At 39.5% G+C, this 20,638-nt stretch overlaps 1 protein-coding gene across 2 annotated transcripts in view; it reads left to right on the top strand.

Annotated features, from left to right (window-relative positions):
- Window positions 1-20,638, top strand: part of galnt17 (polypeptide N-acetylgalactosaminyltransferase 17) — a 457,606-nt gene that overhangs the window by 71,116 nt on the left and 365,852 nt on the right. For both annotated transcript variants that reach the window (XM_059971405.1, XM_059971406.1), the window contains one exon: window positions 20,099-20,265. In XM_059971405.1, coding sequence (XP_059827388.1) covers window positions 20,099-20,265 — 167 coding nt within the window. The remainder of the gene's footprint in view (window positions 1-20,098; window positions 20,266-20,638) is intronic.

Genomic DNA, 20,638 nt, shown 5'->3' with positions numbered 1-20,638 from the left:
ACTGGCCACATCCTGGCAGAAGAGGAGGCCGTGGACTGACATGTTAGAACAGGAATGGGGATAGGAATTAAGATGTTCGGCCACTCAGAAGTTTGGCTTTTTGTGGTTGGAGTGGAGCTGCTTGACAGAGCAGTCCCCAAATTTACACCGGGTCTCATCAATGTAGAGCAGGCCACATTGACAGCACCAGATATAGGTTCACAGGTGAAATGTTGCCTTATCTGGAATGATGTTTGGGGCCCTGAGGTGAGGGAGGAGCTGAATGTATTATTTATGTCACATACAGGGATACCTGCCAGGAGGGAGATGAATAGGAAGTGACCAATGGGCAAGGGAACCACAAGTGATCCCTGCAGAAAGAAGATAATTGTCGGGATGGAGGGGCTGCTGGTGGGGAGGTAAAGATGAGTTTGGTGGTGGAATCCCACTGAAGATGGTGGAAGTTGTGAAGAATGAAATATTGTTTGCAGAGGCTCATGGGGTGGTAGGTGAGGTCAAGAGGACCTCTATTCCAGTTAAAATGGGAGGAAAATAGAGTGAACATGGATATCCAGGAAATCGAGGAGATGCAAGTGAGGGCAGCTTCAATGATGGAAGAAGGGAAGCCCTGTTCTTTGAGGAAGGAAGACAAATGCGATGTCCCAGAATGGAAAGCTTCATTCTGAGAACAGATGCGGTATAGACGAAGGAACTGAGAAAAGGGAATAACATTTTTACAGGATTCAGAGTGGGAAGAGATAGAGTCAAGATAGCCATGGGAATTGGTTCATTTATAAAAGATGTCAAAAGACAGTTTGACTCCAGGGATCATGGCAGAGAGATCAGGAAAGGGGAGAATGATGTCAGAAATGGACCAAGTGAATTTAAGTGCTGGGAAGAAGATGGAGACAAAGTTGTTGAAATTGTCAAGGTCAGCACAAGTGCATGATGCAGAAAGAGTTGAGGAGCATTACCAGGGAAGGCTTGAAACGTGAACAGTTCTACACACCAACGAAAAGACAGACATAGCTGGGATCCATGGCTACCCCCTGGGTTTGGAGAAAGTGTTGAGGGTGAGGACCAGTTTGGCCAGATGGAGGAGGGTGTACCTAGAAGGGATCTGGTTGGGACTGCTGTAGAGAAATAAGTGGAGAACTTTAAGACCTTCTTGATGGGGGAATAGAATTGTATAGGGACAGGACATCCATGATGAAAAAGTGGCTGTTAGCACCAGAGAATTGGAAGTTGTTGAGGAGACTGAGAACATGTGGAGTGTTGGAGATGTAGGTGTGGAAGGACTGCATCAAGGGGGATAGAATGGAGACAACATATGCGGACATGTGTTCAGTGGGGTAGGAGCAGGCAAAGACAATGGGTTGACCTGGCGAGTCAGGTTTATGAATCTTGGGTGGGAGATAGAAAGGAGCAATGTAGGTTAAGGAAATCTTTTAGGTTGGTGGCAGTGGATGGAAGAACTCCAGAATAGATAAGGTTAGGGATGATGTGAGACACAGTGGCCTGATGGTATGAAGCGGGGTCCTTTTCAAGGGGTAAGTAAAAGGAAATGTCTAAGAGTTGCTGTCAAGCCTCAGCAAGGTGGAGGTCAATCAGCCACACTACAACAGCATCCCGTCGGTCTGTGGGCTTAATGGTGTGGTTGCAATTGGTGTGAAGAGAATGGAAGGCAGAGCGTTCGGGAGGGATGAGGTTTGAGGAGGAGAGAGGAGTGCAGAAGTTGAGCTGATTGATGTCTTGTTAGCAATTAGAGATGAAAAGATTCAGAGCAGGCAGAGAGCCAGAGAGGGGTGTCCAAGAACAGGGGGAGGTGGGAGACAGGAGAAGGGGTCGTCAGTGTAAGGTGGGAATCCTTGCCAAAGAAATGGGCTTGTTAATGGAGCTGATGGAAGAAGAGAAGGCAGGTGTATGGGGTTGAGTGGGATCTGGGATTGGCCATGATGGAATGGTGGAGCAGACTTGATGAGCTGAATGGCCTAATTCTGCTCCTGTATCTTATGGTCTTAAGAGCTTGGTGTCCCTTGAAGAGGACAGAATGTTTAGCTTCAGAGAGGGAAGGTCAGAGGGAGTACTGAAGAAACAACAGGGATAAGACCTGGGATCAGAGAGTTGGTAGCTGAAGAGGAAGTGGGAGCTTTGAAATATTCAGCGAAGGTGGGGTGTGGGGAGGGGGGGAAGATGACTCAACGGGTGATGAAGTAGCCAATAGTGATGACAATGGAATTTTATTGCCAAATTGTAGAAGACCTGAGTATAAATGAAAAAGGGTTACTGCCATTAGTTAGGCTGCTGCCAGTTTCGCTGTTCCAGGTAGTTAGGCTTTCTATGCTCATCTTCCCAGTAGGCCAGAAAAATCATCAACTTACAAGTTTAGTCATATAGCAAAGGGGATTGTTCATTCTTCCCTCATTAAAATGTATCCACTGTACAGTGCCACTTACTGATTGCACTTTCCTTTCTTGAATAATGTTAACTGATATTTGTTGTACCAAATACTTCATGTTGACAGAGGGACCATTGTAGTTCACAAGTGCATTGGAATAAAGCTGCCTCTGACCAAAGATTTGGAATAATAATCCTTTCATTCTCCTTTACACTTATGTACTGAAGAATGACAATAAACATTCTTGAACCTTCAATCTTGAATCTTGATGATGATGTTTTCTTGAGGGACAACAAGGCAGAGATCTGATTCCAGTAACCTATTGGAGAAGAAAATTGCTTGCCTACTGTGCTACCAATATGTCACAGCATACAGATGTGAAGGCCGCAGCCTGTCCTAATGCAGAGAGTGTTAGATGCCTTTCTTACAGCAGAAGCTGCAATAGTTCTTGGTTGCCGCATAAGGGCTGGGGACAAAAGAGCATGAATGGAAGTGGCCATCAGATTCTTGCTGAAAGAAACTTTTTCCAAACTATGCAAAACCTTGAGCCAATTTTGACATTTCACACTTTTCTAGGACAAATACCAGCACTGTTTCTAGCCATAATGCACTCTGGTAAGAGGGTTGGACTAACTTTACAGTTGGTGTTATCCACACATGGGTATAACTTAATGGGTACAACTAATCATCTGTGCACTTAGAACTCACTGATAGTTCAAAGTGCATTCCCATTCTGATATGTCTTTCCGTAGCCTCCTTCACTGTCATGATGAAGCCACACTTAGGTTGAAGGAACAATACCTTACATTCCCTCTGGGTAGCCTCCAACCTGATGGCTTGAACATTGATTCCTTGAACTTCCGGTAATGCCCCCCCACTTCACCATTCCCTATCCCCTTTTCCCTCTTTCATCTTATCTTCTTGCCCACTCATCATCTCCCTCTGGTGCTCCTCCCCCTTTTTTCTTCCATGGCCTTCTGTCCTTTTCTATCAGACTCCCCCTTCTGCAGCCCTGTATCTCTTTCACCAATCAACTTTCCAGCTCTATACTTCAACCACCCCCCCCTTCAGGTTTCACCTATCATCTTGTGGTTCTTTCTCGAATCCTCCCACCTTTTATATCTATTTCTCAGCTTTATTTCTCCAGTCCTGCCGAAGGGTCTCGGCCCGAAATATCGACTGTACTTTTTTCCATGAATGCTGCCTGACCTGCTAAGTTCCTCCAGCATTTTATGTGTGTTGCTTGGGTTTCTAGCATCCGCAGATTTTTTTCTTGTTTGTGGCAATTTGGTGCGCTGCCTTCACTGAAGTGAATATATGTCGGTTAATTGCGCATTGAGATCCCAACATCCATTTTCTGAGGCCATTGTAATGTACTATACAGTGCACGGAATGCGACTGATCAAGGAATGTGCTGAAAACATCTTTTCCCTCAATGAGTAACTAGCAGCAAAATGGGTAGGAGTTGGAGATTAGAAATTTTCCATTTCATTTGGAGTCATGAGACACAGTAGTTAAGCTGTGAGTTTCAGACACATTTTATAGTTCCACTTGATTATTAACTCCTGACAGAGTTAATAAGCAATGCACAAAAATTGCCTTAGGAAACTCAGCAAGTCAGGCAACAACAAGAGGGGGATAAACAGATGATGATTTGGGCTGAGACTCTTCATTGGGATTGGAATGGAAGAGAGCAGAAATCAGAATAGGAATTCAGGAGGAGAGGTTAAGTTTAAGCTGGCAGGTGATAGGTGAGACCAGGTGAGAGGGAAGGTGGGTGAGTGGGTGAACAGAAATGAATTAAGAAGTTAGGAGGTGATAGGTGGAAAAGCTAATGTGAAGGAAAAAGGAAACCAGAGGAAGGGTCTTATCCCAAAACATTGACTGTTTATTGCCCTCATGGATATTGTCTGACTTGCTGAGTTCCCCTAGCACATTTGCTCAAGATTTTCAGCATCTGCAAAATCTCTCCTGTTTTGAAAGTCATGAAGTCGATTTGAGTGACTATTAATAAAAGTGTCAGGACTGCTGAGAACCCCCTTCTCCCGGCCAGATCTGATCTTCATGGGCAGAGGTGGGCACCTGGAACAAGGATTAAATTAATTAGGGTCCCAGTAAAAAGATGGTAGAGGACCTGTCCTGTAATATGTGTGTGATCTGATGTGTTGGTGCGCTGCAGAGGATACCATCATTGTAGACTGGATTCTGGGATTGAGCCTCTAGCAGTTTTGCAAATAGTGTTGTACTTTGGATGTATGCTTGAAAAGACCTTCAGCTTTGCATTAAGGTCAGATTTACCAATGAAAATTTGCTGTGGTTAGTTTCCCATTGATGTGAACAGACTTTAGTGCTATGCAGAAGTGTCACTGTGTACAGCATGATTATTAACACCATTGCTGCATGTTCATTTGCCTTCTGGAGCGTGTCATGTGTAGAGAGGTCTGTGATTCAGATTTTCTTGCTGCACGATAGGAAAGTGTTTTGTATTTGGCAATCAATTTTATGCTTTTATCTGTGGTGCACAAAATACTTGTGTTAAATGATTCCAGATCAGAGGCTTTACACCAAGGTCACTTTGACTTTAAGCCAGCAATTATTTCCTCCGGATGGTGTTGCGCTGTTTAAACACGGTGCAGTTGATGATGATACTGCTGTCACCAGCTTCCTTTGAAAGCATCTTGAATACCATCAGCCCTCTGCATTGTGGAGGTCAATGAAAAGCTTGATTGTGCATGATGCACCATCAATAACTCACTCTGAGACGTAAGGCGAGATATCGGCTTTTATTGACTGGAAGAAGGAACCAGCAGTGAGTGACCACCATACTACATCCTGGAGACTGAGAGGCCGGGCTCAGGCCTTGATCGCCTTTATACAGGGGCCTGTGGGAGGAGCCACAGGAGCAGTCAGCAGGGGGCGTGTCTAGACAGGTATATGTAGTTCACCACAGTGCACAATAAAAATGCTTACTTTGCACAGAAATTAGCTGAATGATGCACTAAACCAGAGTTTGGTGTGAAGCCTAGGTATGGCACTCTTAAGTGTATTTTTTCACTGCTTTGTTCACAGTGTCAGTTTGGCATATCAGTGTCAGTTTATTAACATTAATTTTGTTAATTTTACATCATTTAGAATATTTTGTAGAATGCTGTTTAAGCAAATCATAGTTAGACCTAAGGTTGTGATCGCTATCAGCATAGAGTTTCTTCTAAACAAGGGGCACAGATATCCACAGACCACAATTCTACCAGTTCTGCCATTAGGCATGGACAATTCAGGGTCATTGAGGTGCCATTAACTGAAGCAGGGCCACCAGGTATCTTCACCGCTGTTTGTTCCTCGTGGCCAGCCCATCAGCCTTGAGCAATTGTAACCTTCAATATCTGCGGACCAAAGGGTGAGGAGATCTGGAATCCTTCTGCTGGGGTGGGAATCCTCCATCCGAACTTTGTGTTTTGCACTATTTTTTCTTCTTTGAAACATCTGAACTCCCCCCACCATCCTCACTTTCTCTTCACGCTTCTACTTTGAACTGCACTGCCCCACCATATTTCCAGATTGGTATCTACATATATGAGCTTTTCTCTGTTTCTTATCTAGCGTCCCTGGAGTAAGACATAGGATTATTTCATATTTAAAATTTGGAATAATTGTATTACCTTAAAGACAGACCAGCTGTACAGATTACCGGAGGGAATTATACTGAATGCTGTGAGCTCTCTATGGTGCACATACTCATATTTTAACACGTTGAGAATGTGTTGTTGAGTCGCTAGCTAGTTGAAGGATGATAAATAGCAGCTGAAAACTCTTGACTGCCTTTGATTGATGAAACTTCTTTTAATCAGGAATTCCTTTTGCAGCAGTTACCCGGATTATTTCCTATCCTTCACTTCTTTTTTGAAAAGAAAGCTTTCAGAATATTGCAATGCCTAAACTGTAATGGATGGGAGAGCACATGGACATGGTCTTTATACAAACCTTCAATTAGAATCAGCTTTATCATGATGTGAAATATGTTGTTTTACAGTAGCAGTACATTTCAAAGACGTAAAATTAACATAAATTGCAGAATAAGTATTGAAAATAGTTAAGACCAGAAGATCTAGAAACAGAATTAGGCCATCTGGCCCTTAAGATTCTGCTCTGTCATTTCATCGTGGCTGCTCAGTTTCCCTCTCAGCCCCAATCTCTTGCCATCTCCCTGTTTCCCTTCATGCCCTGACTAATCAAGAATCTATCAACCTCTGCTTTAAATGTACTCAATGACGTCGCCTCCACAGCCGCCTATGGCTACAGATTCCACAGACTCACCACTCTCTGGCTAAAGAAATTCCTTCTCATTCCCATGTTAAATGGACAGCCATCTATTCTGAGGCTGTGTCCTCTGGTCATGTACTGTTTTCCACATCCACTCTATTGAGTGGGATCATGGGTTCATTGACTATTCAGACATTTGATGGCGGAGGGAAAGAAGCTGTTACTGAGTGCTGGTCTTTAAGCCCAAAACATCGGTTTCAGGGAGGTGTAAAGGAGCTTGATGCTGAGTAACTTTTTAAGCTTATTCATAATAGGCTTGTTCCCCTCCATAGGTGCTACCTGACCTACTGAGTACCTCCAGCATCTTTTGTGGGTTCCTCTGGATTTCCTGCATCTTTAGTTTATATATATATAAAATAGATGAACATTCAACATTTCAACAATGATCCTATGGATCCCTGCTGATCTTATTGGTGAATTTATTACAAATATGATAAGAGGCATTGTACAGAATCATGCTGTGAATAAGCCTACATTCAGATTTTAAGGAATTAAGGCTATTGTTAAGCTGTTTGATAACTTTTGCTTTTGGTGTTCTTGCTGCATTGAAGACCTGTTATTTAGTTTATAATACTTACTTCGTAATTATTTGAGAATTACTCTTGCCTTTTGCAGATGGATTGGTTCCATTGTTGAACCAGCTTTTATTATTTCTGACTAACCTTTAGAGACATTGACAGAAGAGAATTAATATGATTGGGGGAGAGAGTTGATGAGGCCACTCACCACCTGTGGAGCCTTATATTGCTGTATGTAGATTATATAATTTATTGCCTTAAATTATCTTTATGCAAGACCATGCTAGACATATGCTGTTTCTAATGTCTTACAGGACTGCACAACATGATTAAGGTTTTTATTTCATATTCACTCTAGCATAAATTTTAGTTTTGATTCAACTCCAGTAGAATTTTTCTCTGCTTAATCAACAATCACAATTTACATTATATATCATTATTAAAGAAGGGGAATGTCCCATGGAACTTCACATCATAAGCAAACACAAAGTGACAATAAAGAGTGCTTGGTAATGGGAAGACAACGGAATAGTGTCTTACTTGAGTAGTCTGAAGAGAAGAGAGGGAAGAAGCGCAGAAAGCAATCCAGAGGTTAAGTCAGAAGATATTTTAGTTAATGAAGCATTAATGCACACACAATATTATTAGTTATCTAGGAATAACAGGGTGAGCCAAACCACAGATGTTGAATGTTTCGAACATTGTCCTAGAAAATTATAATAGCTCGTTAACCTATCATTTTTAGAGACAGTAAATCAGCCCATTCTTTCATTAATAGCTCTGTTGGGTTTCCTTTGATGCAACCAAAGTAAAAACATTTCATAGGCTCAGTTTGTTATAACTCCTCCTGCGTCAAGTCTTACACCATCTTTTGGTTCATCTATCACACACCCTTCTTCTACTTGATTCCCCACCCTTTAAATCTCAGTGTTAAAATTCTTATTGTTCTTTAGTTCCTACAAGGTCTTATCTTTCCAGCTTTTATAGCCTCTCTATCTCTTCCAGCCCTAAAGCCCTTCCTGCACTCTTCTTTGCCCTCTTAATCCACTGCACACATTATTTAACCAGGCACGTTATAGAAGCCCTTTATCATTTATTGTTATTAGGAAAGCATGTAGCCAATGTTATCTCTGTTGATTAGCAATTTCAGAAACTAATAGCATAGAATCAGAAAATGCTGAGATTGCTCAATGGGTCATAAAGAAAAGTCAATGGCGCTTTTTTATCAAAGTGTCACAAATGGTGAATGACATTATCATGGTCACAGACACCAGAATGGAAACATTTAAACCATTACTATAGAAATGTGGGTGAATTTTTGTTTTGTTTTTCTGCTGGATGCTGCCTCATTTAGAGAGTATGAATTATGATCAGAGATTAAGGGAGCTAGGGCTTTACTCTTTGGAGTGCAGCAGGATGAGAGGAGACATGATAGAGGTATACAAGATATTAAGAGGAATAGACCGAGTGGACAGCCAGCACCTCTTTCCCAGGGCACCACTGCTCAGTACAAGAGGACATGGCTTTAAGGTAAGAGGAGGGAAGTTCAAGGGGGATATTAGAGGAAGGTCTTTTACTCAGAGAGTGGTTGGTGCGTGGAATGCACTGCCAGAATCCGTGGTGGAGGCAGATACACTAGTGAAGTTTAAAAGACTACTAGACAGGTATATGGAGGAATTAAGGTGGGTGGGGGGATATATGGGAGGCAGGGTTTAAGGGTTGGCACAACATTGTGGGCTGAAGGGCCTGTACTGTGTTGTACTATTCTATGTTCTATGTTCTAAAATGAGGCCACATTTTCAACTGGTTGTTGTGATTTTATAATCACCCTAGCAAGCCTCCAACTAGCCCTAGAAAGATTGTGGAAGATTTATGACAATGGCATCTTTCATTTACTGAAACAAAAAGGGACCTAGTCAAAAACAGTCTGCTATCCTACTGAGGTTTATTAGCCTTAAAAAGGATACAAATGTACCTCATTAGGATGAATAAGTATCACAACCTTGGCTGTCCAGGTTGCATTGACTTAATGTTTTCAATATCTAAAGATGAGAGACTTCTGTGAATATATTACACTTTATCAAAGAGGATTTGAATGCATCCTGGACTCTTATTCTGATCTCCAAGCAGAGCTTTGGTGTTAGACATGTGAGTGACGTGACATTTCCAATCGAGCTGTTTGAGTGTACCTAGGGCCTTGCTCCTGGGGATGTTGGTCTGGGTGAGAGTACTGACATCGGTTTACTTAGTTCTCCAATGAATTTGGATGATTTTTCAGGAACAGTTTTAGTGTACAGTCTTAGTGCAGAAGTCTTAAGCACATATATATATAGCTAGGGTGCCTAAGACTTTTGCAACATGGAGTGGAGAGGCAGGGGTAAAGGATGTTGGGAATGGTAAGGGTGGAGTGCCACAGGAGTGGTGTGGGACAAGTGGTAGGAAAGTAGTGCTGGGTTGGGGGTGACACAGGTGCAGACACACCCAGCTCTAGACACAAGGTCATTTGATACCAAAGAACTGGCTTACTGATCATTACAGAATGTTTCTCTGTGTTTCTTGCTCCCTCCCCTCTCCTTTCCCTTTCCTCAATCATGATTCCCCTGTTCCTACCCCCTTCCCATTCTCAGTCCACAAAAGAGGCCAATATCTGAATCAGCCATAACATCACTCACATATATAATGAAATATGCAGAAAAATTTCTTTAACCAGACTGTGGTGAATTTGTGGAATTTGTTGCCATATGCAGCTGTGGAGGCCAGGTCACAGAGATTTAGAGGTTCTGGATTGGACATGGCATCAAAGGTTAGTAGAAGCAGGCTGGAGAGTGGGGCTGAAAAGGGGTAAAAAGGATCAGCTGCGATTGAATGGCAGAGTAGACCAAATGGGCCAAATGGCCTAATTCTGCTCCTATATCTTATGGTCTAACAAAATAGAAGCAAAATCTATTTGAATGCAAAGTGATCATTCATCATGATGTTGCTAAACTGTAGTGGGTATTAGGATTTTCGTGTTGGTTTCAGTGAATGTGTTTATGAAGACATTGAGCTTGTCCTTTGAACATGTGCAAATGCCTGCACTATCTACTGAAACCTGACTAGCGAAGTTCAGTTGGAGACAATATATATTGAACCGTTTCTCTTTAGTTCTGTAGAAGAGTTCCATTCCACTGGGTAGCTTAATGGAGGCAGGAAGAAACATTGCTGCAAGATTGAGGAAAGCGCTGGGTTAATGATGCAGCCTTGCTGACACAAGTCCGCACTGAGTTCGACTCTATCATGGGCCCATTAAAACAAGATAGCATCCTCCCTGTGGTCTAGAAGCAAGTGTAAAATGAAAATATATATCTGCAGACAGCTAATCTCAAGGAAGGTGCTTCAGAGTCCTTCCTGTTTCCTGCATTTAGATGAATAAATAAAAGCATTATACTTTAATGAGTGTTTGGATTGTAATATAAAATATCAGTGATAAAGTGGACATACTTATACATTGAGAAAGTAAGTGTTTGTTGGTATTCCTTCAAATGTACAGATAGGTGCTGTTAGGAGGTATTCTGGAGATATGGAATATAGCAAGTATTAATTTTGACAGCAACCTTCAGATCTGAATGTGGATTGTAGATTGAATTTAAAATGCAGCTCAGAACAATTGTCTTCCTGGATTTATAGATTGGGGTAGATTGCAAATCAGAAAACACCACACTGACCAGAGATATCTGCATATGCATGAACGCAGCTCTGAGACAGTGATGATTAACACTCATTTTGTGTGTGTTGGTGTGAAGATCTAGGTGTTTGCAAATTATATGTAATTCAAAGAAAACATTATGATTGCAATGTATCTATAGAAATCTGTCCTGCTGTTACTTTTGGTCTTTAGCAAATAAAAATGTGTAATGTTATGTCAGGGAACCTCTTTCCAGAGTGACTCTGAGTACTTGTGTGTGCTGAATAAAGACTTTTATACTACCAGCTGTGAGTTCCTCCAGTGGTTTTTGTTGACAGTCACTACAGGTGCTATTAGAAGAATAAATTAAAAAGCAAGATTGGGAAACTTAACAAAGGAAACCAACAATATTGTTTCACTCGTTCCCAGATCACACATGGGATGGCAAAGTTATTATTTCATTGACCTCCATTGCAAATTGTCAATGGGTGAATTCCATTGCCTTAAAAACCTCTGAAGTTACATTGTGGAAAGATGCAACTCTCTCTTGCTCAGGCTGCTTCTATTTAAGGATCTTCTTAAGGGTTGCTGATAGTCTTTTGAGAACTGCTGTGCCATATAAACCATTTTGCTCTTTCATTCCCATCAGGCATACTGCATGGGAGCATAATAAATCAGAAAACTTCCCTTTTTAGAGAAGTTCCTCTGACAGTTCTGCAGTTTTGCATAGCAGTTAAAGAGGAGTCAAATCGGCAGAGGCATTGCACCAATGTTAATTTTTTTCTTGAAAGTACATCATAATAAATGATTAGAAGCTATTGTAGAAACATGAAAAACAAGCAAAAATAATTTGCTGGGAAATATTTCTCTAGGCTGTAGGGAACTCAGGTAAATCCCTTCTGATTGTCAGTCTGGTCTTACAACTCTTTATTAGAATTGTCTCATTTTATGTATTTTTTTTCATTGTAGTGAACAGACATTGCTACCTTTTCCTTATGACAGAAGGAAGGGTCCAGAGGTGGTTCACAAGGATGATTTCAGGAATGAAAGGGTTATCATACGAGGAACGTTTGATGATTTGGGTCAGAAGGATGGGGGGGGGGGTGGATTTCATTGAAACCTTTCGAATGTTGAAAGGCCTTGACAGAGTATATGTGGAAAGGATGTTTCCCATGGTGGGAGACTCTAGGACAAGAGGACACAGCCACAGAATAGACGGGCGCCCTTTCAAAACAGCGATATGGAAAAATATGAAAAAAGGTGGTAAATTTGTGGAATTTGTTGCTATATGCAGCTGTACAGGCCAGGTTGTTGGGTGTGTTTAAGGCAGAGATTGATAGGTTCTTGATTGGACACGGCATCAAAGGTTACAGGAAGAAGGCCGGGAACTGGGGTAGAAGAGGAGATAAAAAAGGATCAGCCATGATTGAATGGTAGAGCAGACTCGATGGGCCAGATTGCCTAATTCTTCTCCTATGTCTTATGGTCTTATGGTCTAATGCAAGCCATTTCAGCCTTTTGAGTCTATGCTGGGTCTAAAAGCAATCCCATTCCCACATGAATTTTCCCTGTAATCTAATTAAGATGGATTGGGGCTACAGCATAATCAAAGAAAAAGAGAAAAAACTTTATTTGCTTTAGAACCTGCAGGATGTGTTGGTGTCATGCTGGCTTATACAAAATCTGGAGGCAAAACGTAAGCAGTACTATAAGCATAATTCAATTTATACACAATTTAATTTAAGTGGTCAGATTTATGTATACCACCGAGTCCTGCTGGCATTATTTCCAAGTTATAAGAAGAGTGATTGAGATTAATTGAATAGTCAGTTGGAAAACAGCTGAGGGGACAAAATGAAATACTTAGAATTTCCTGAAAGAAAGAAAAATGGGTTTGACATTTTCAAGAAGCACTTACTTTAATGTTGGTTCCCATTGTGGCAAGGAATTTAAGAATGAAATTTCAAAGGTTTTTCTCACTAAAAGATTGGCTTGAAGGTACTTATTAAAATTAATTTTCCACTCTTAGAAATTGATATTACTGGCATGAATATTTGAAATATTTAATTATTTTATATATTTGTTATTTTGTCTTCCATTAGGTTTATGTATTGGCTTAAGTTCAAAATGTGATCTGAAAATGTGGTGCTTCAAGACTAGGAACAATAATATTGGGGATATAGGGTGCTACCAAGAATTATCTAATACAAAAATGGTTAGGAGTAAGAAGATGGGAAATTACAGAAATATTTAAGATGTGATTCCTTGCTATTTCTAAATCAGGTGCCTATTGCAAATCCATTATAAACTGCCAGTATTGTTACTCTGCGTTCCTAATTGAGTGGAAAAATTAGAATAACATGCATTATTGTGTCCAGAGTGACTATTTGGGTAAGGATGTCAGATTTCCTTCCCTGAAGACATCAATGAACCATATTGCTTTTAAATGACAACCAGAAGATTTTCATGGTGATCATTACCAATACTAATTTGATTTTATGAATTCCAGACTCTCGTCAGTACGTATTTAACTATTCCAGATCCCATGGTGCAAGCTCATATAAATGGATGTTCTTTAGATGTTACTCCAGTATCACTGGATGTTCTTAGAATGCTAGTCCAATAATTTAATCACTACACTATTGGCAATTACTATCTGAACTTCCTGATGTTGATTTTAGTTTTGGCAGAAATCTGTTATCTGTTATCTTTCTCTTGTAGCAAACTCTTTTTTACATGCTTCATAATAATACTTTGTCATTACTAGGACTGAATATATTGGAGCAATGAGTTCAATGGTAAGTGTAAATTTGTGACACGGTCCTGATCTTGAAGTCTTTGGAATTTGCAATGTTAATCCAAATGTTATTAATACATAAAACTGAAGATGCTGAAAATGCTCAGTAGATCAGGAAATATCAGCAGGGATAAATTCGAGAGATCTGGTGAAGAAGAAACTGTAATGATCAGAAGCATTAGAACTTAAGTTGGTTCCAACCATCTTTAAAATTGGACACGTTTGAAATTATACACAGTCACGGTTTTTTTTCTTTTGATTGCAGTGAATGAAAGAACAAGTTAGAAAATGCTTCAAGTACCTTCAACCTGAAGCATTAACTTTGATTCTTTTCCACACCTGTGGCTGACCTGTATCTCAGATTTCCAGTTTTTACTTTTTTAATTTTCATTGAGAAAGTTGTGTCGGAAGTGAAATCTATATTGGATGTAATTTATTTTGTGCTATCCTCGAGCTAAAATTAGCCCCATTGAATTCTGGAGTAACCAGAACTGACCTATTCTGATTGTGCAGCTTAATTTCCAATGTGCTGGGTCTCAGAAAAGCACCTGTTGCATATTAATTTCTAATATGGATCAATTTTAATTTAAAACCTTTTATAAACCTGATTTGCAAGACATGATATTCTCAGAGTTTTGTGCCACTGCTGATGTCATTGTACATAGTAAAAGCAAGGGTGAAAGAAACATTTCCAAGGCACAGGTTTTCAATTTGTAACCTTTTTGAAACTGATCATTACAGCTGTGCTTCATGGATAGAAAGAAGTCATCAAACAGGGATTTTTAAAATTCCCAGAATAGTAAAGTGCATTGGTTGCAATGATGAGTTCAAATTTATGCTTGACACTTTTAGATTTTCTAATTTGAAATTGGCCCTAAGATTAAACTGTGCTAGGAAATAGTATTTAACTGTTGTAAGTGTCGATATGTCGTCCTTTTTATCAATGAATCATATGATTGAGGGTTCAAATCCCACTCCGGGGGTAGCAGACAATTTGAGCCCCACCCTTCAGTATACTGTTTAGTGAGAGCTGTACTCTCAGAGGTGATGTCATTTAGATCAGATGCTAAGATGACACATCAAGGCTCCTCCCATGAGGATATTATTGTGAAGAAGCATTGCCAATTTATCTTGGTCTACCAGCCAATATTTACTCATCAGCCAACATCACTAGAGCAGATGAGCAGTTCATTATCAGAGAGTAGGAATCTGTTGTGTGCGAATGACTCTTGTACTTCTTATACTACAACAGTGACTATATTTCAGATGGCTGAAGATGTGAAATGTTCCACATAAATGATATCCTTTTTTTTCTCTAACACAATCTTCAAATGAAAAGTGTGCATATATTACGCAGGTGGAATGGGAATCTGAGAAGATAAACCTTCAATCCTTTACATCATAGGAATGGTTTACTCCTATAGTTTAGATGATTAGGCATTTAACAGAGTTACAATGGGGACAAATCCATTCATTGCGCAACTAATTGCAAATATAAAAATGCCACCCCACTTTGACATGTTTTTACAAAGCTCAGCTCAAGTTTATCTTTTGTGAGTTTTGTCAAGTGAGTATATTGGGTTTACAATATTTCAGAAATACTTGCTGAACATTTCGCATAGATTATTAATGAAGGTATTCAATGTGCATAGCGTATTTGTGCCTGCATTGCTTGCTGCCTTTCACCTGTGAAACCAGTGAGAGCATATTGAAAGCAACTGCTAATCTGCACCAAGCTGTCCATCATTTGGAATTATATTCAGAATTAAATGAAACATCCTGACTAATTAAAATTTCACACTGCTCCTGGAATTTTAATATAATGGGCTGAGTCAAGCTGGATGTCAGTGCTGAATGAAATGACTTTCTGGACTCCAGAGGCCTTTGGTAAAGCTTAATGAGGCCTTAATGATGACTACACCTCAAGTTGTGTATTTCTGAAACAATCCACAGAATTCTCTGGCAGCTTTTGACAGGATTTAAAATTGAGAAAATTATTAAAATTTGGTACTTAGTTAAGTGAGAGCAGAAAATGCAAGGAGGTCCTTCCAGAAATACCTTGCTACATATGGCATGACATGTGCCACTGGCAAAATTGACATCCTGTTTCAAGTGGAACCATTAGTCTCCTCTTCTTTGAAGGCGGGCTCCCAAATGTATCCAAACAAAGATATCTGGAGGTCTGAAAATCAGCTCTACCACAGATAAAAAAGACTGCATATGCTGGAAATTTGGAGCAACACTCAAAGCACTGGAGGGATTTAGTGGGTTGGCCGCTTCTATGAGTGAAATTGACAATTGACATCCTTATGAATGGTTTTGACCCAAAATATCAACTATTTCTATCCTTAGATGCTACCCAGCCTGCAGCGTTCCTTCACCGCCTTATGTGTTGTTACTACCATATGATGTACTGGTGAAGTCTTTGCCGTTGTAAGCCTTCAACTATTTTTAAATAATTTCAATAATTCAAGTACCTCCATTATTTATGATGTATTCTGGCAATGAAAACTATGGAATAAGCTAATTTTTATTGAATGTAGTGAAACTATGTTTTAAGATAATTAGTTCTCTCACCTGAGAACTGATTTCCACAATCATTGTGAATGGATATAGATATTTAAGCTGGTCACGTGGATGGCTTTAGGAACAGACAGACCGATTCTCATAAATACTGGGGCATCAATGACATGACTGAAGTATTTGCAATGATCATCTGTCAAAAGAGCCAAATAGATGATCCATCTGTCTTTAACTGCCATTTGTTGCTTTCACAGAAGCTTTTTTTTTCAGTCAGTGTGATTCATTGTATATCACAATAAGGAACTACTGAAGGCAAAGTTATTGTTATCAATTGACAATTCTTGCTGGAAACTCACATTCTAAGCCAGTTATGTCTCTAGCCTAACTGTTCCGGAAAACTCAAGCACTCAGAACCAAATAACAAAATAGAAATTCAGGGATAGATTAAGATTTATGGGTGTCCTGCCCAAAAGTGAACTTGGAGAACCCCCACTGAAAGTGTGAATGTACTGATAACTGTTAATATAAAGAGCATTATATCTTTACACAGTCCCCTGATAAATAAAGTTCAAAAGGTAATGTTAAATTACCCGCTCAATTTTGCCACAAGAACTGAATAAAACAATTGCCATCGGAAAATGAGATGATTGATTTTCCTCTTCAGTGCACGGCTCACATTGTGCTCGCACAATGCAAATTATGACAAGCACAGGTTGTACCAATATTGTTGAGCATCAGCCTAAGAATGTTTTTGGTAATTGTTGCAACCCTAATAAAATAATAAGCCTATACGATACGTGTCATTCTTTTTAAACACACATTATCAAGCAAACATGCTTCATGGTAAATCTCTTTCATTTCCCCATAACTTTGCATAATGATAGTCAAAGGATTCAAAGTACATTTATTATCAAAGTATGTATGCAGTATACAACCCTGAGATTTGTCTTCTTCACAGACAGCCACGAAGCAAAGAAAATCATGGAATCTGTTCAAAGAAAAACCTTTAATTCCACCCCCATGTGCAAAAAAAAACAGCAAATGGCAACAACAACATCAAACTCCATTGCACAAAAAAATCGCACAACTGATAACAAGTGAAAACACAGAGAATAAAACACAAAACTGAAAAAGTCCATAATCATTTCAGCTCAGTATTCCTTATCTGCAGACTGCTCCAATTCAATGTTGCCCAAGATAGCAAAATAGCAACAAAGAAAGGAATGACCAGGAACGACAGTCCAATCCACAAACCGCAGACCCGGAACTTCAATCCTGAGGGAGAGAGAGAGAACATTTGAACGCAGGGGCCTTTCCTCAGGAGTAGGGAGCAAGAGGAAGTGAGAATCAATCAGACGCAGACACCTTCCTCTGGCAGCAGTGACTGAGAGGCTGGCAGATGGCACTCGCCGTCCGTACTCGCCTCAATGTCTTCCTCAACACTCTAATCAGCGAGAAATGGATATAAGCAAAACATGAAAATGATTCAAGAAAAATCTCAGCAGAACATTTATTTTGTTTTTCAGTTAAAGTAAATTTATTATCAAAGTATATATGTCACCATGTGCCGTACAATCCTGAGCTTAATAATCAGTTTGTTCCAGGTTCGCAGAGTATTATATGCTCTGACATCAGTCTGTTTATTGCTTCACTCCTCATTCAACTGCCATTAGAGACAAGATATTGAACAATGCCATAAAGTTGCTTTCCATTGTTTCTCCTTGGAAGCAGAACTCACTATAGTATCATGCAATTGCTTCAAATCCTGGACGGATTTTGTACTGAACTGTATTATAGTTTTGATACAGGATTTTTTTTTTGTGTGGAATCTGCTCGACTGCTCCATCTTGTGTTTGGTAGAATTTGAATATGAAGTATGACTTTTACTTACTATGGAAAGCTTCTTTGTAGCAAAGTGTTTATATGGAGCAGAAAGTGTATCATGACTGAAAGACACAAAAAATGGGATTTGAACAGATACTAATTTTAATGGCAACACAAGAAACAAAGCTAGTATTTCAGTCTTGTCACTGTTGTGTTATCTGAATAAATCGGTGGCATTATCATAGGCTCTTGATTGGATCTTTTGTATGATAAGATGAACAATTGACTGCACAATCTACCTCATTATGTAAGAGATGAGTCACAAGTATTTGACTACTTCATTGAAATAGAACTGAAAGAATATTATTGAGAAAGTCATAATTTAAACTTTTGTGCATCTTGTATGGGAGATATTAAGATGGAGTGATAGGATAGAGATCAAGAAAGACTTGAAAGAAGAGATCAAATGAAAGACCATGGAAGAAAATAACATGTGCTTTACATCAGTTATCTCAGCCTTGAAGCGTTAAAAATATTTGAAATATGCTTTCACTATGTTTTCCAGTGTTTGTTTTATGATATTATAATTATACATAATCTCATTTGTAATGTTCTAATCTATGCTTCAATCTGAATGTTTTTGGAAATGGAAAATTAATGCTTAGTACTTCCTGCTTTGATGTCCATGAGAATTATTCAGTGTGACATTCATGGTGCTTTTCTATTACCTTTCCCACTTAAGAGTGCCATACCTAGGCTTCACACCAAACTCTGGTGTAGTGCATCATTCAGCTAATTTCCATGCCATCACACAAGCACCAATGCCCTTGAACGGAAAATCCTACAAAAGATTGTGAATTTGAACGAGTACATCACAGGTAAAGCCCTCCCAACCACTGAGCACACCTAAATGAAATGCTGTCATAGGAAAGTAGCGTCCATCATCGGAGATCCCCACCACCCAGGTCATACTCTCTTCTTGCTGTTGCCATCAGATAGAAGGTACAAGAGACTCAGGAACTACAGCACCAGGTGCAAGAGCAGTTATTACTCCTCAACCATCTGGCACTTGAATAGAAGTGGATAACTGCACACACTTGCCCATCACTGAAATGTTCCTACAACCAATTATCTAATTTCAAGCACTCTTTATCTCATTATCTCATATTTTTGTTATTTATTGTTATTTATTTTTATTTGCATTTGCACAGTTTGTTACCTTATGCACTCTGGTTGATCTTTCATTGATTCCATTATATTTACTATTCTATAGATTTGCTAAGTATGCCCACAGGAAAATGAATCTCAGGGTTGTATATGGTGACATATCTGTACTTTGATAATAAAATTTACTCTGTACTTTGAACTTTGTTATCCTGATATACCATATGGCACAATTCCATAAACATACACCCCTATCCCCCCATCTCTTGATTGATTCTACCTCTAGAAAGACCGCATCTATGTTACCGCATGATAGGGATTTCCATGAAAAGGGAAAATCCAAACCATGGAGATTGGTTTGGGGAATATATGTATCATTCTTTCTTTAAGTATTTTAAAGCTTCAAAACATTTCACAAACTGATCTTTTGTTAAGTCTCTCTCCCTCCTTCAGCCTCACCATTGCTGTTTCCCACTCCACCTCAATATCTCCCATGCAAGTTGTATAAAAGAGTAAATTATAACTTTTTCTCAGTAATATTCTTCTAGTTCTATTTCAATCCACTAACCTAAAATTTATGACTCATCTCGTACATTGATTTATAATGAATTTGTATTCAGGTTCAATTTCAGCAAACCTGAAGTGTCTTGCTGCTAAGGTTAACTATAAGAAATACCAAGAATGTGAATCATCCCTATTGAGTAATGATGCCCTTCAAAACCTGCAAATTGGAATATTACATTTTAGATAACAATGTTCTACAGTAAAGATTATGAAAACGATTCCAGTTTATGAAATGCAAATTCTCCTGCTTGTGTGTGACACCTACAGAAACCTGGTATGCTAGTCACTGTGTGGGTGACACTATCAAAAAAATCAAGGGGCCTAATTTATATTACTTTTCTCCTCAGGTGCAAAGAATTAAGCTACCCCAAGAATCTTCCACAGATTTCCCTTATCTTCATCTTTGTGAATGAAGCTCTGTCAGTCATCCTCCGCTCTGTGCACAGTGCAGTGAATCACACTCCAGCTCATCTATTAAAAGAAATTATCCTTGTAGATGACAACAGTGATGATGGTAAGGTAATCATCAAGACATGTAGCAACAAGCTTTATTCATTATTGCCCTGACATTGTTTGTGCTTTTGATGTTATATGAAAGCATTTGTGGATCTGTTTGTCCATGTTTGATGTTCTTTCCCTCTTGAGGGATGAAATTTCTAATAGTTGAGATATGGTGTGACGGCTTCCATGAATTTGCAGCTAAATCCCTCTCAACAGTGTGATTTAATAAGAGTAAGATGTCAGAGGAGAATTACAAATGAAGAGAATGATAGTGATAAAGTGACAATTGGGGAAGTGGAAGGACAGTATATGTTTTTTGCCTTGTGCAGTGTAGTGTCTTAGGGAAGCAATGGTTTATGGCAGGCAGCTAGACTAGGTGTGACAAT

The sequence above is a fragment of the Hypanus sabinus genome, chromosome 6, assembly GCF_030144855.1.
Source record: "Hypanus sabinus isolate sHypSab1 chromosome 6, sHypSab1.hap1, whole genome shotgun sequence".
NCBI lineage: Eukaryota > Metazoa > Chordata > Chondrichthyes > Myliobatiformes > Dasyatidae > Hypanus > Hypanus sabinus.
The sequence above is the reverse complement of the archived record's forward strand: the minus strand, read 5'-3'. Positions and strand labels throughout refer to the sequence as shown.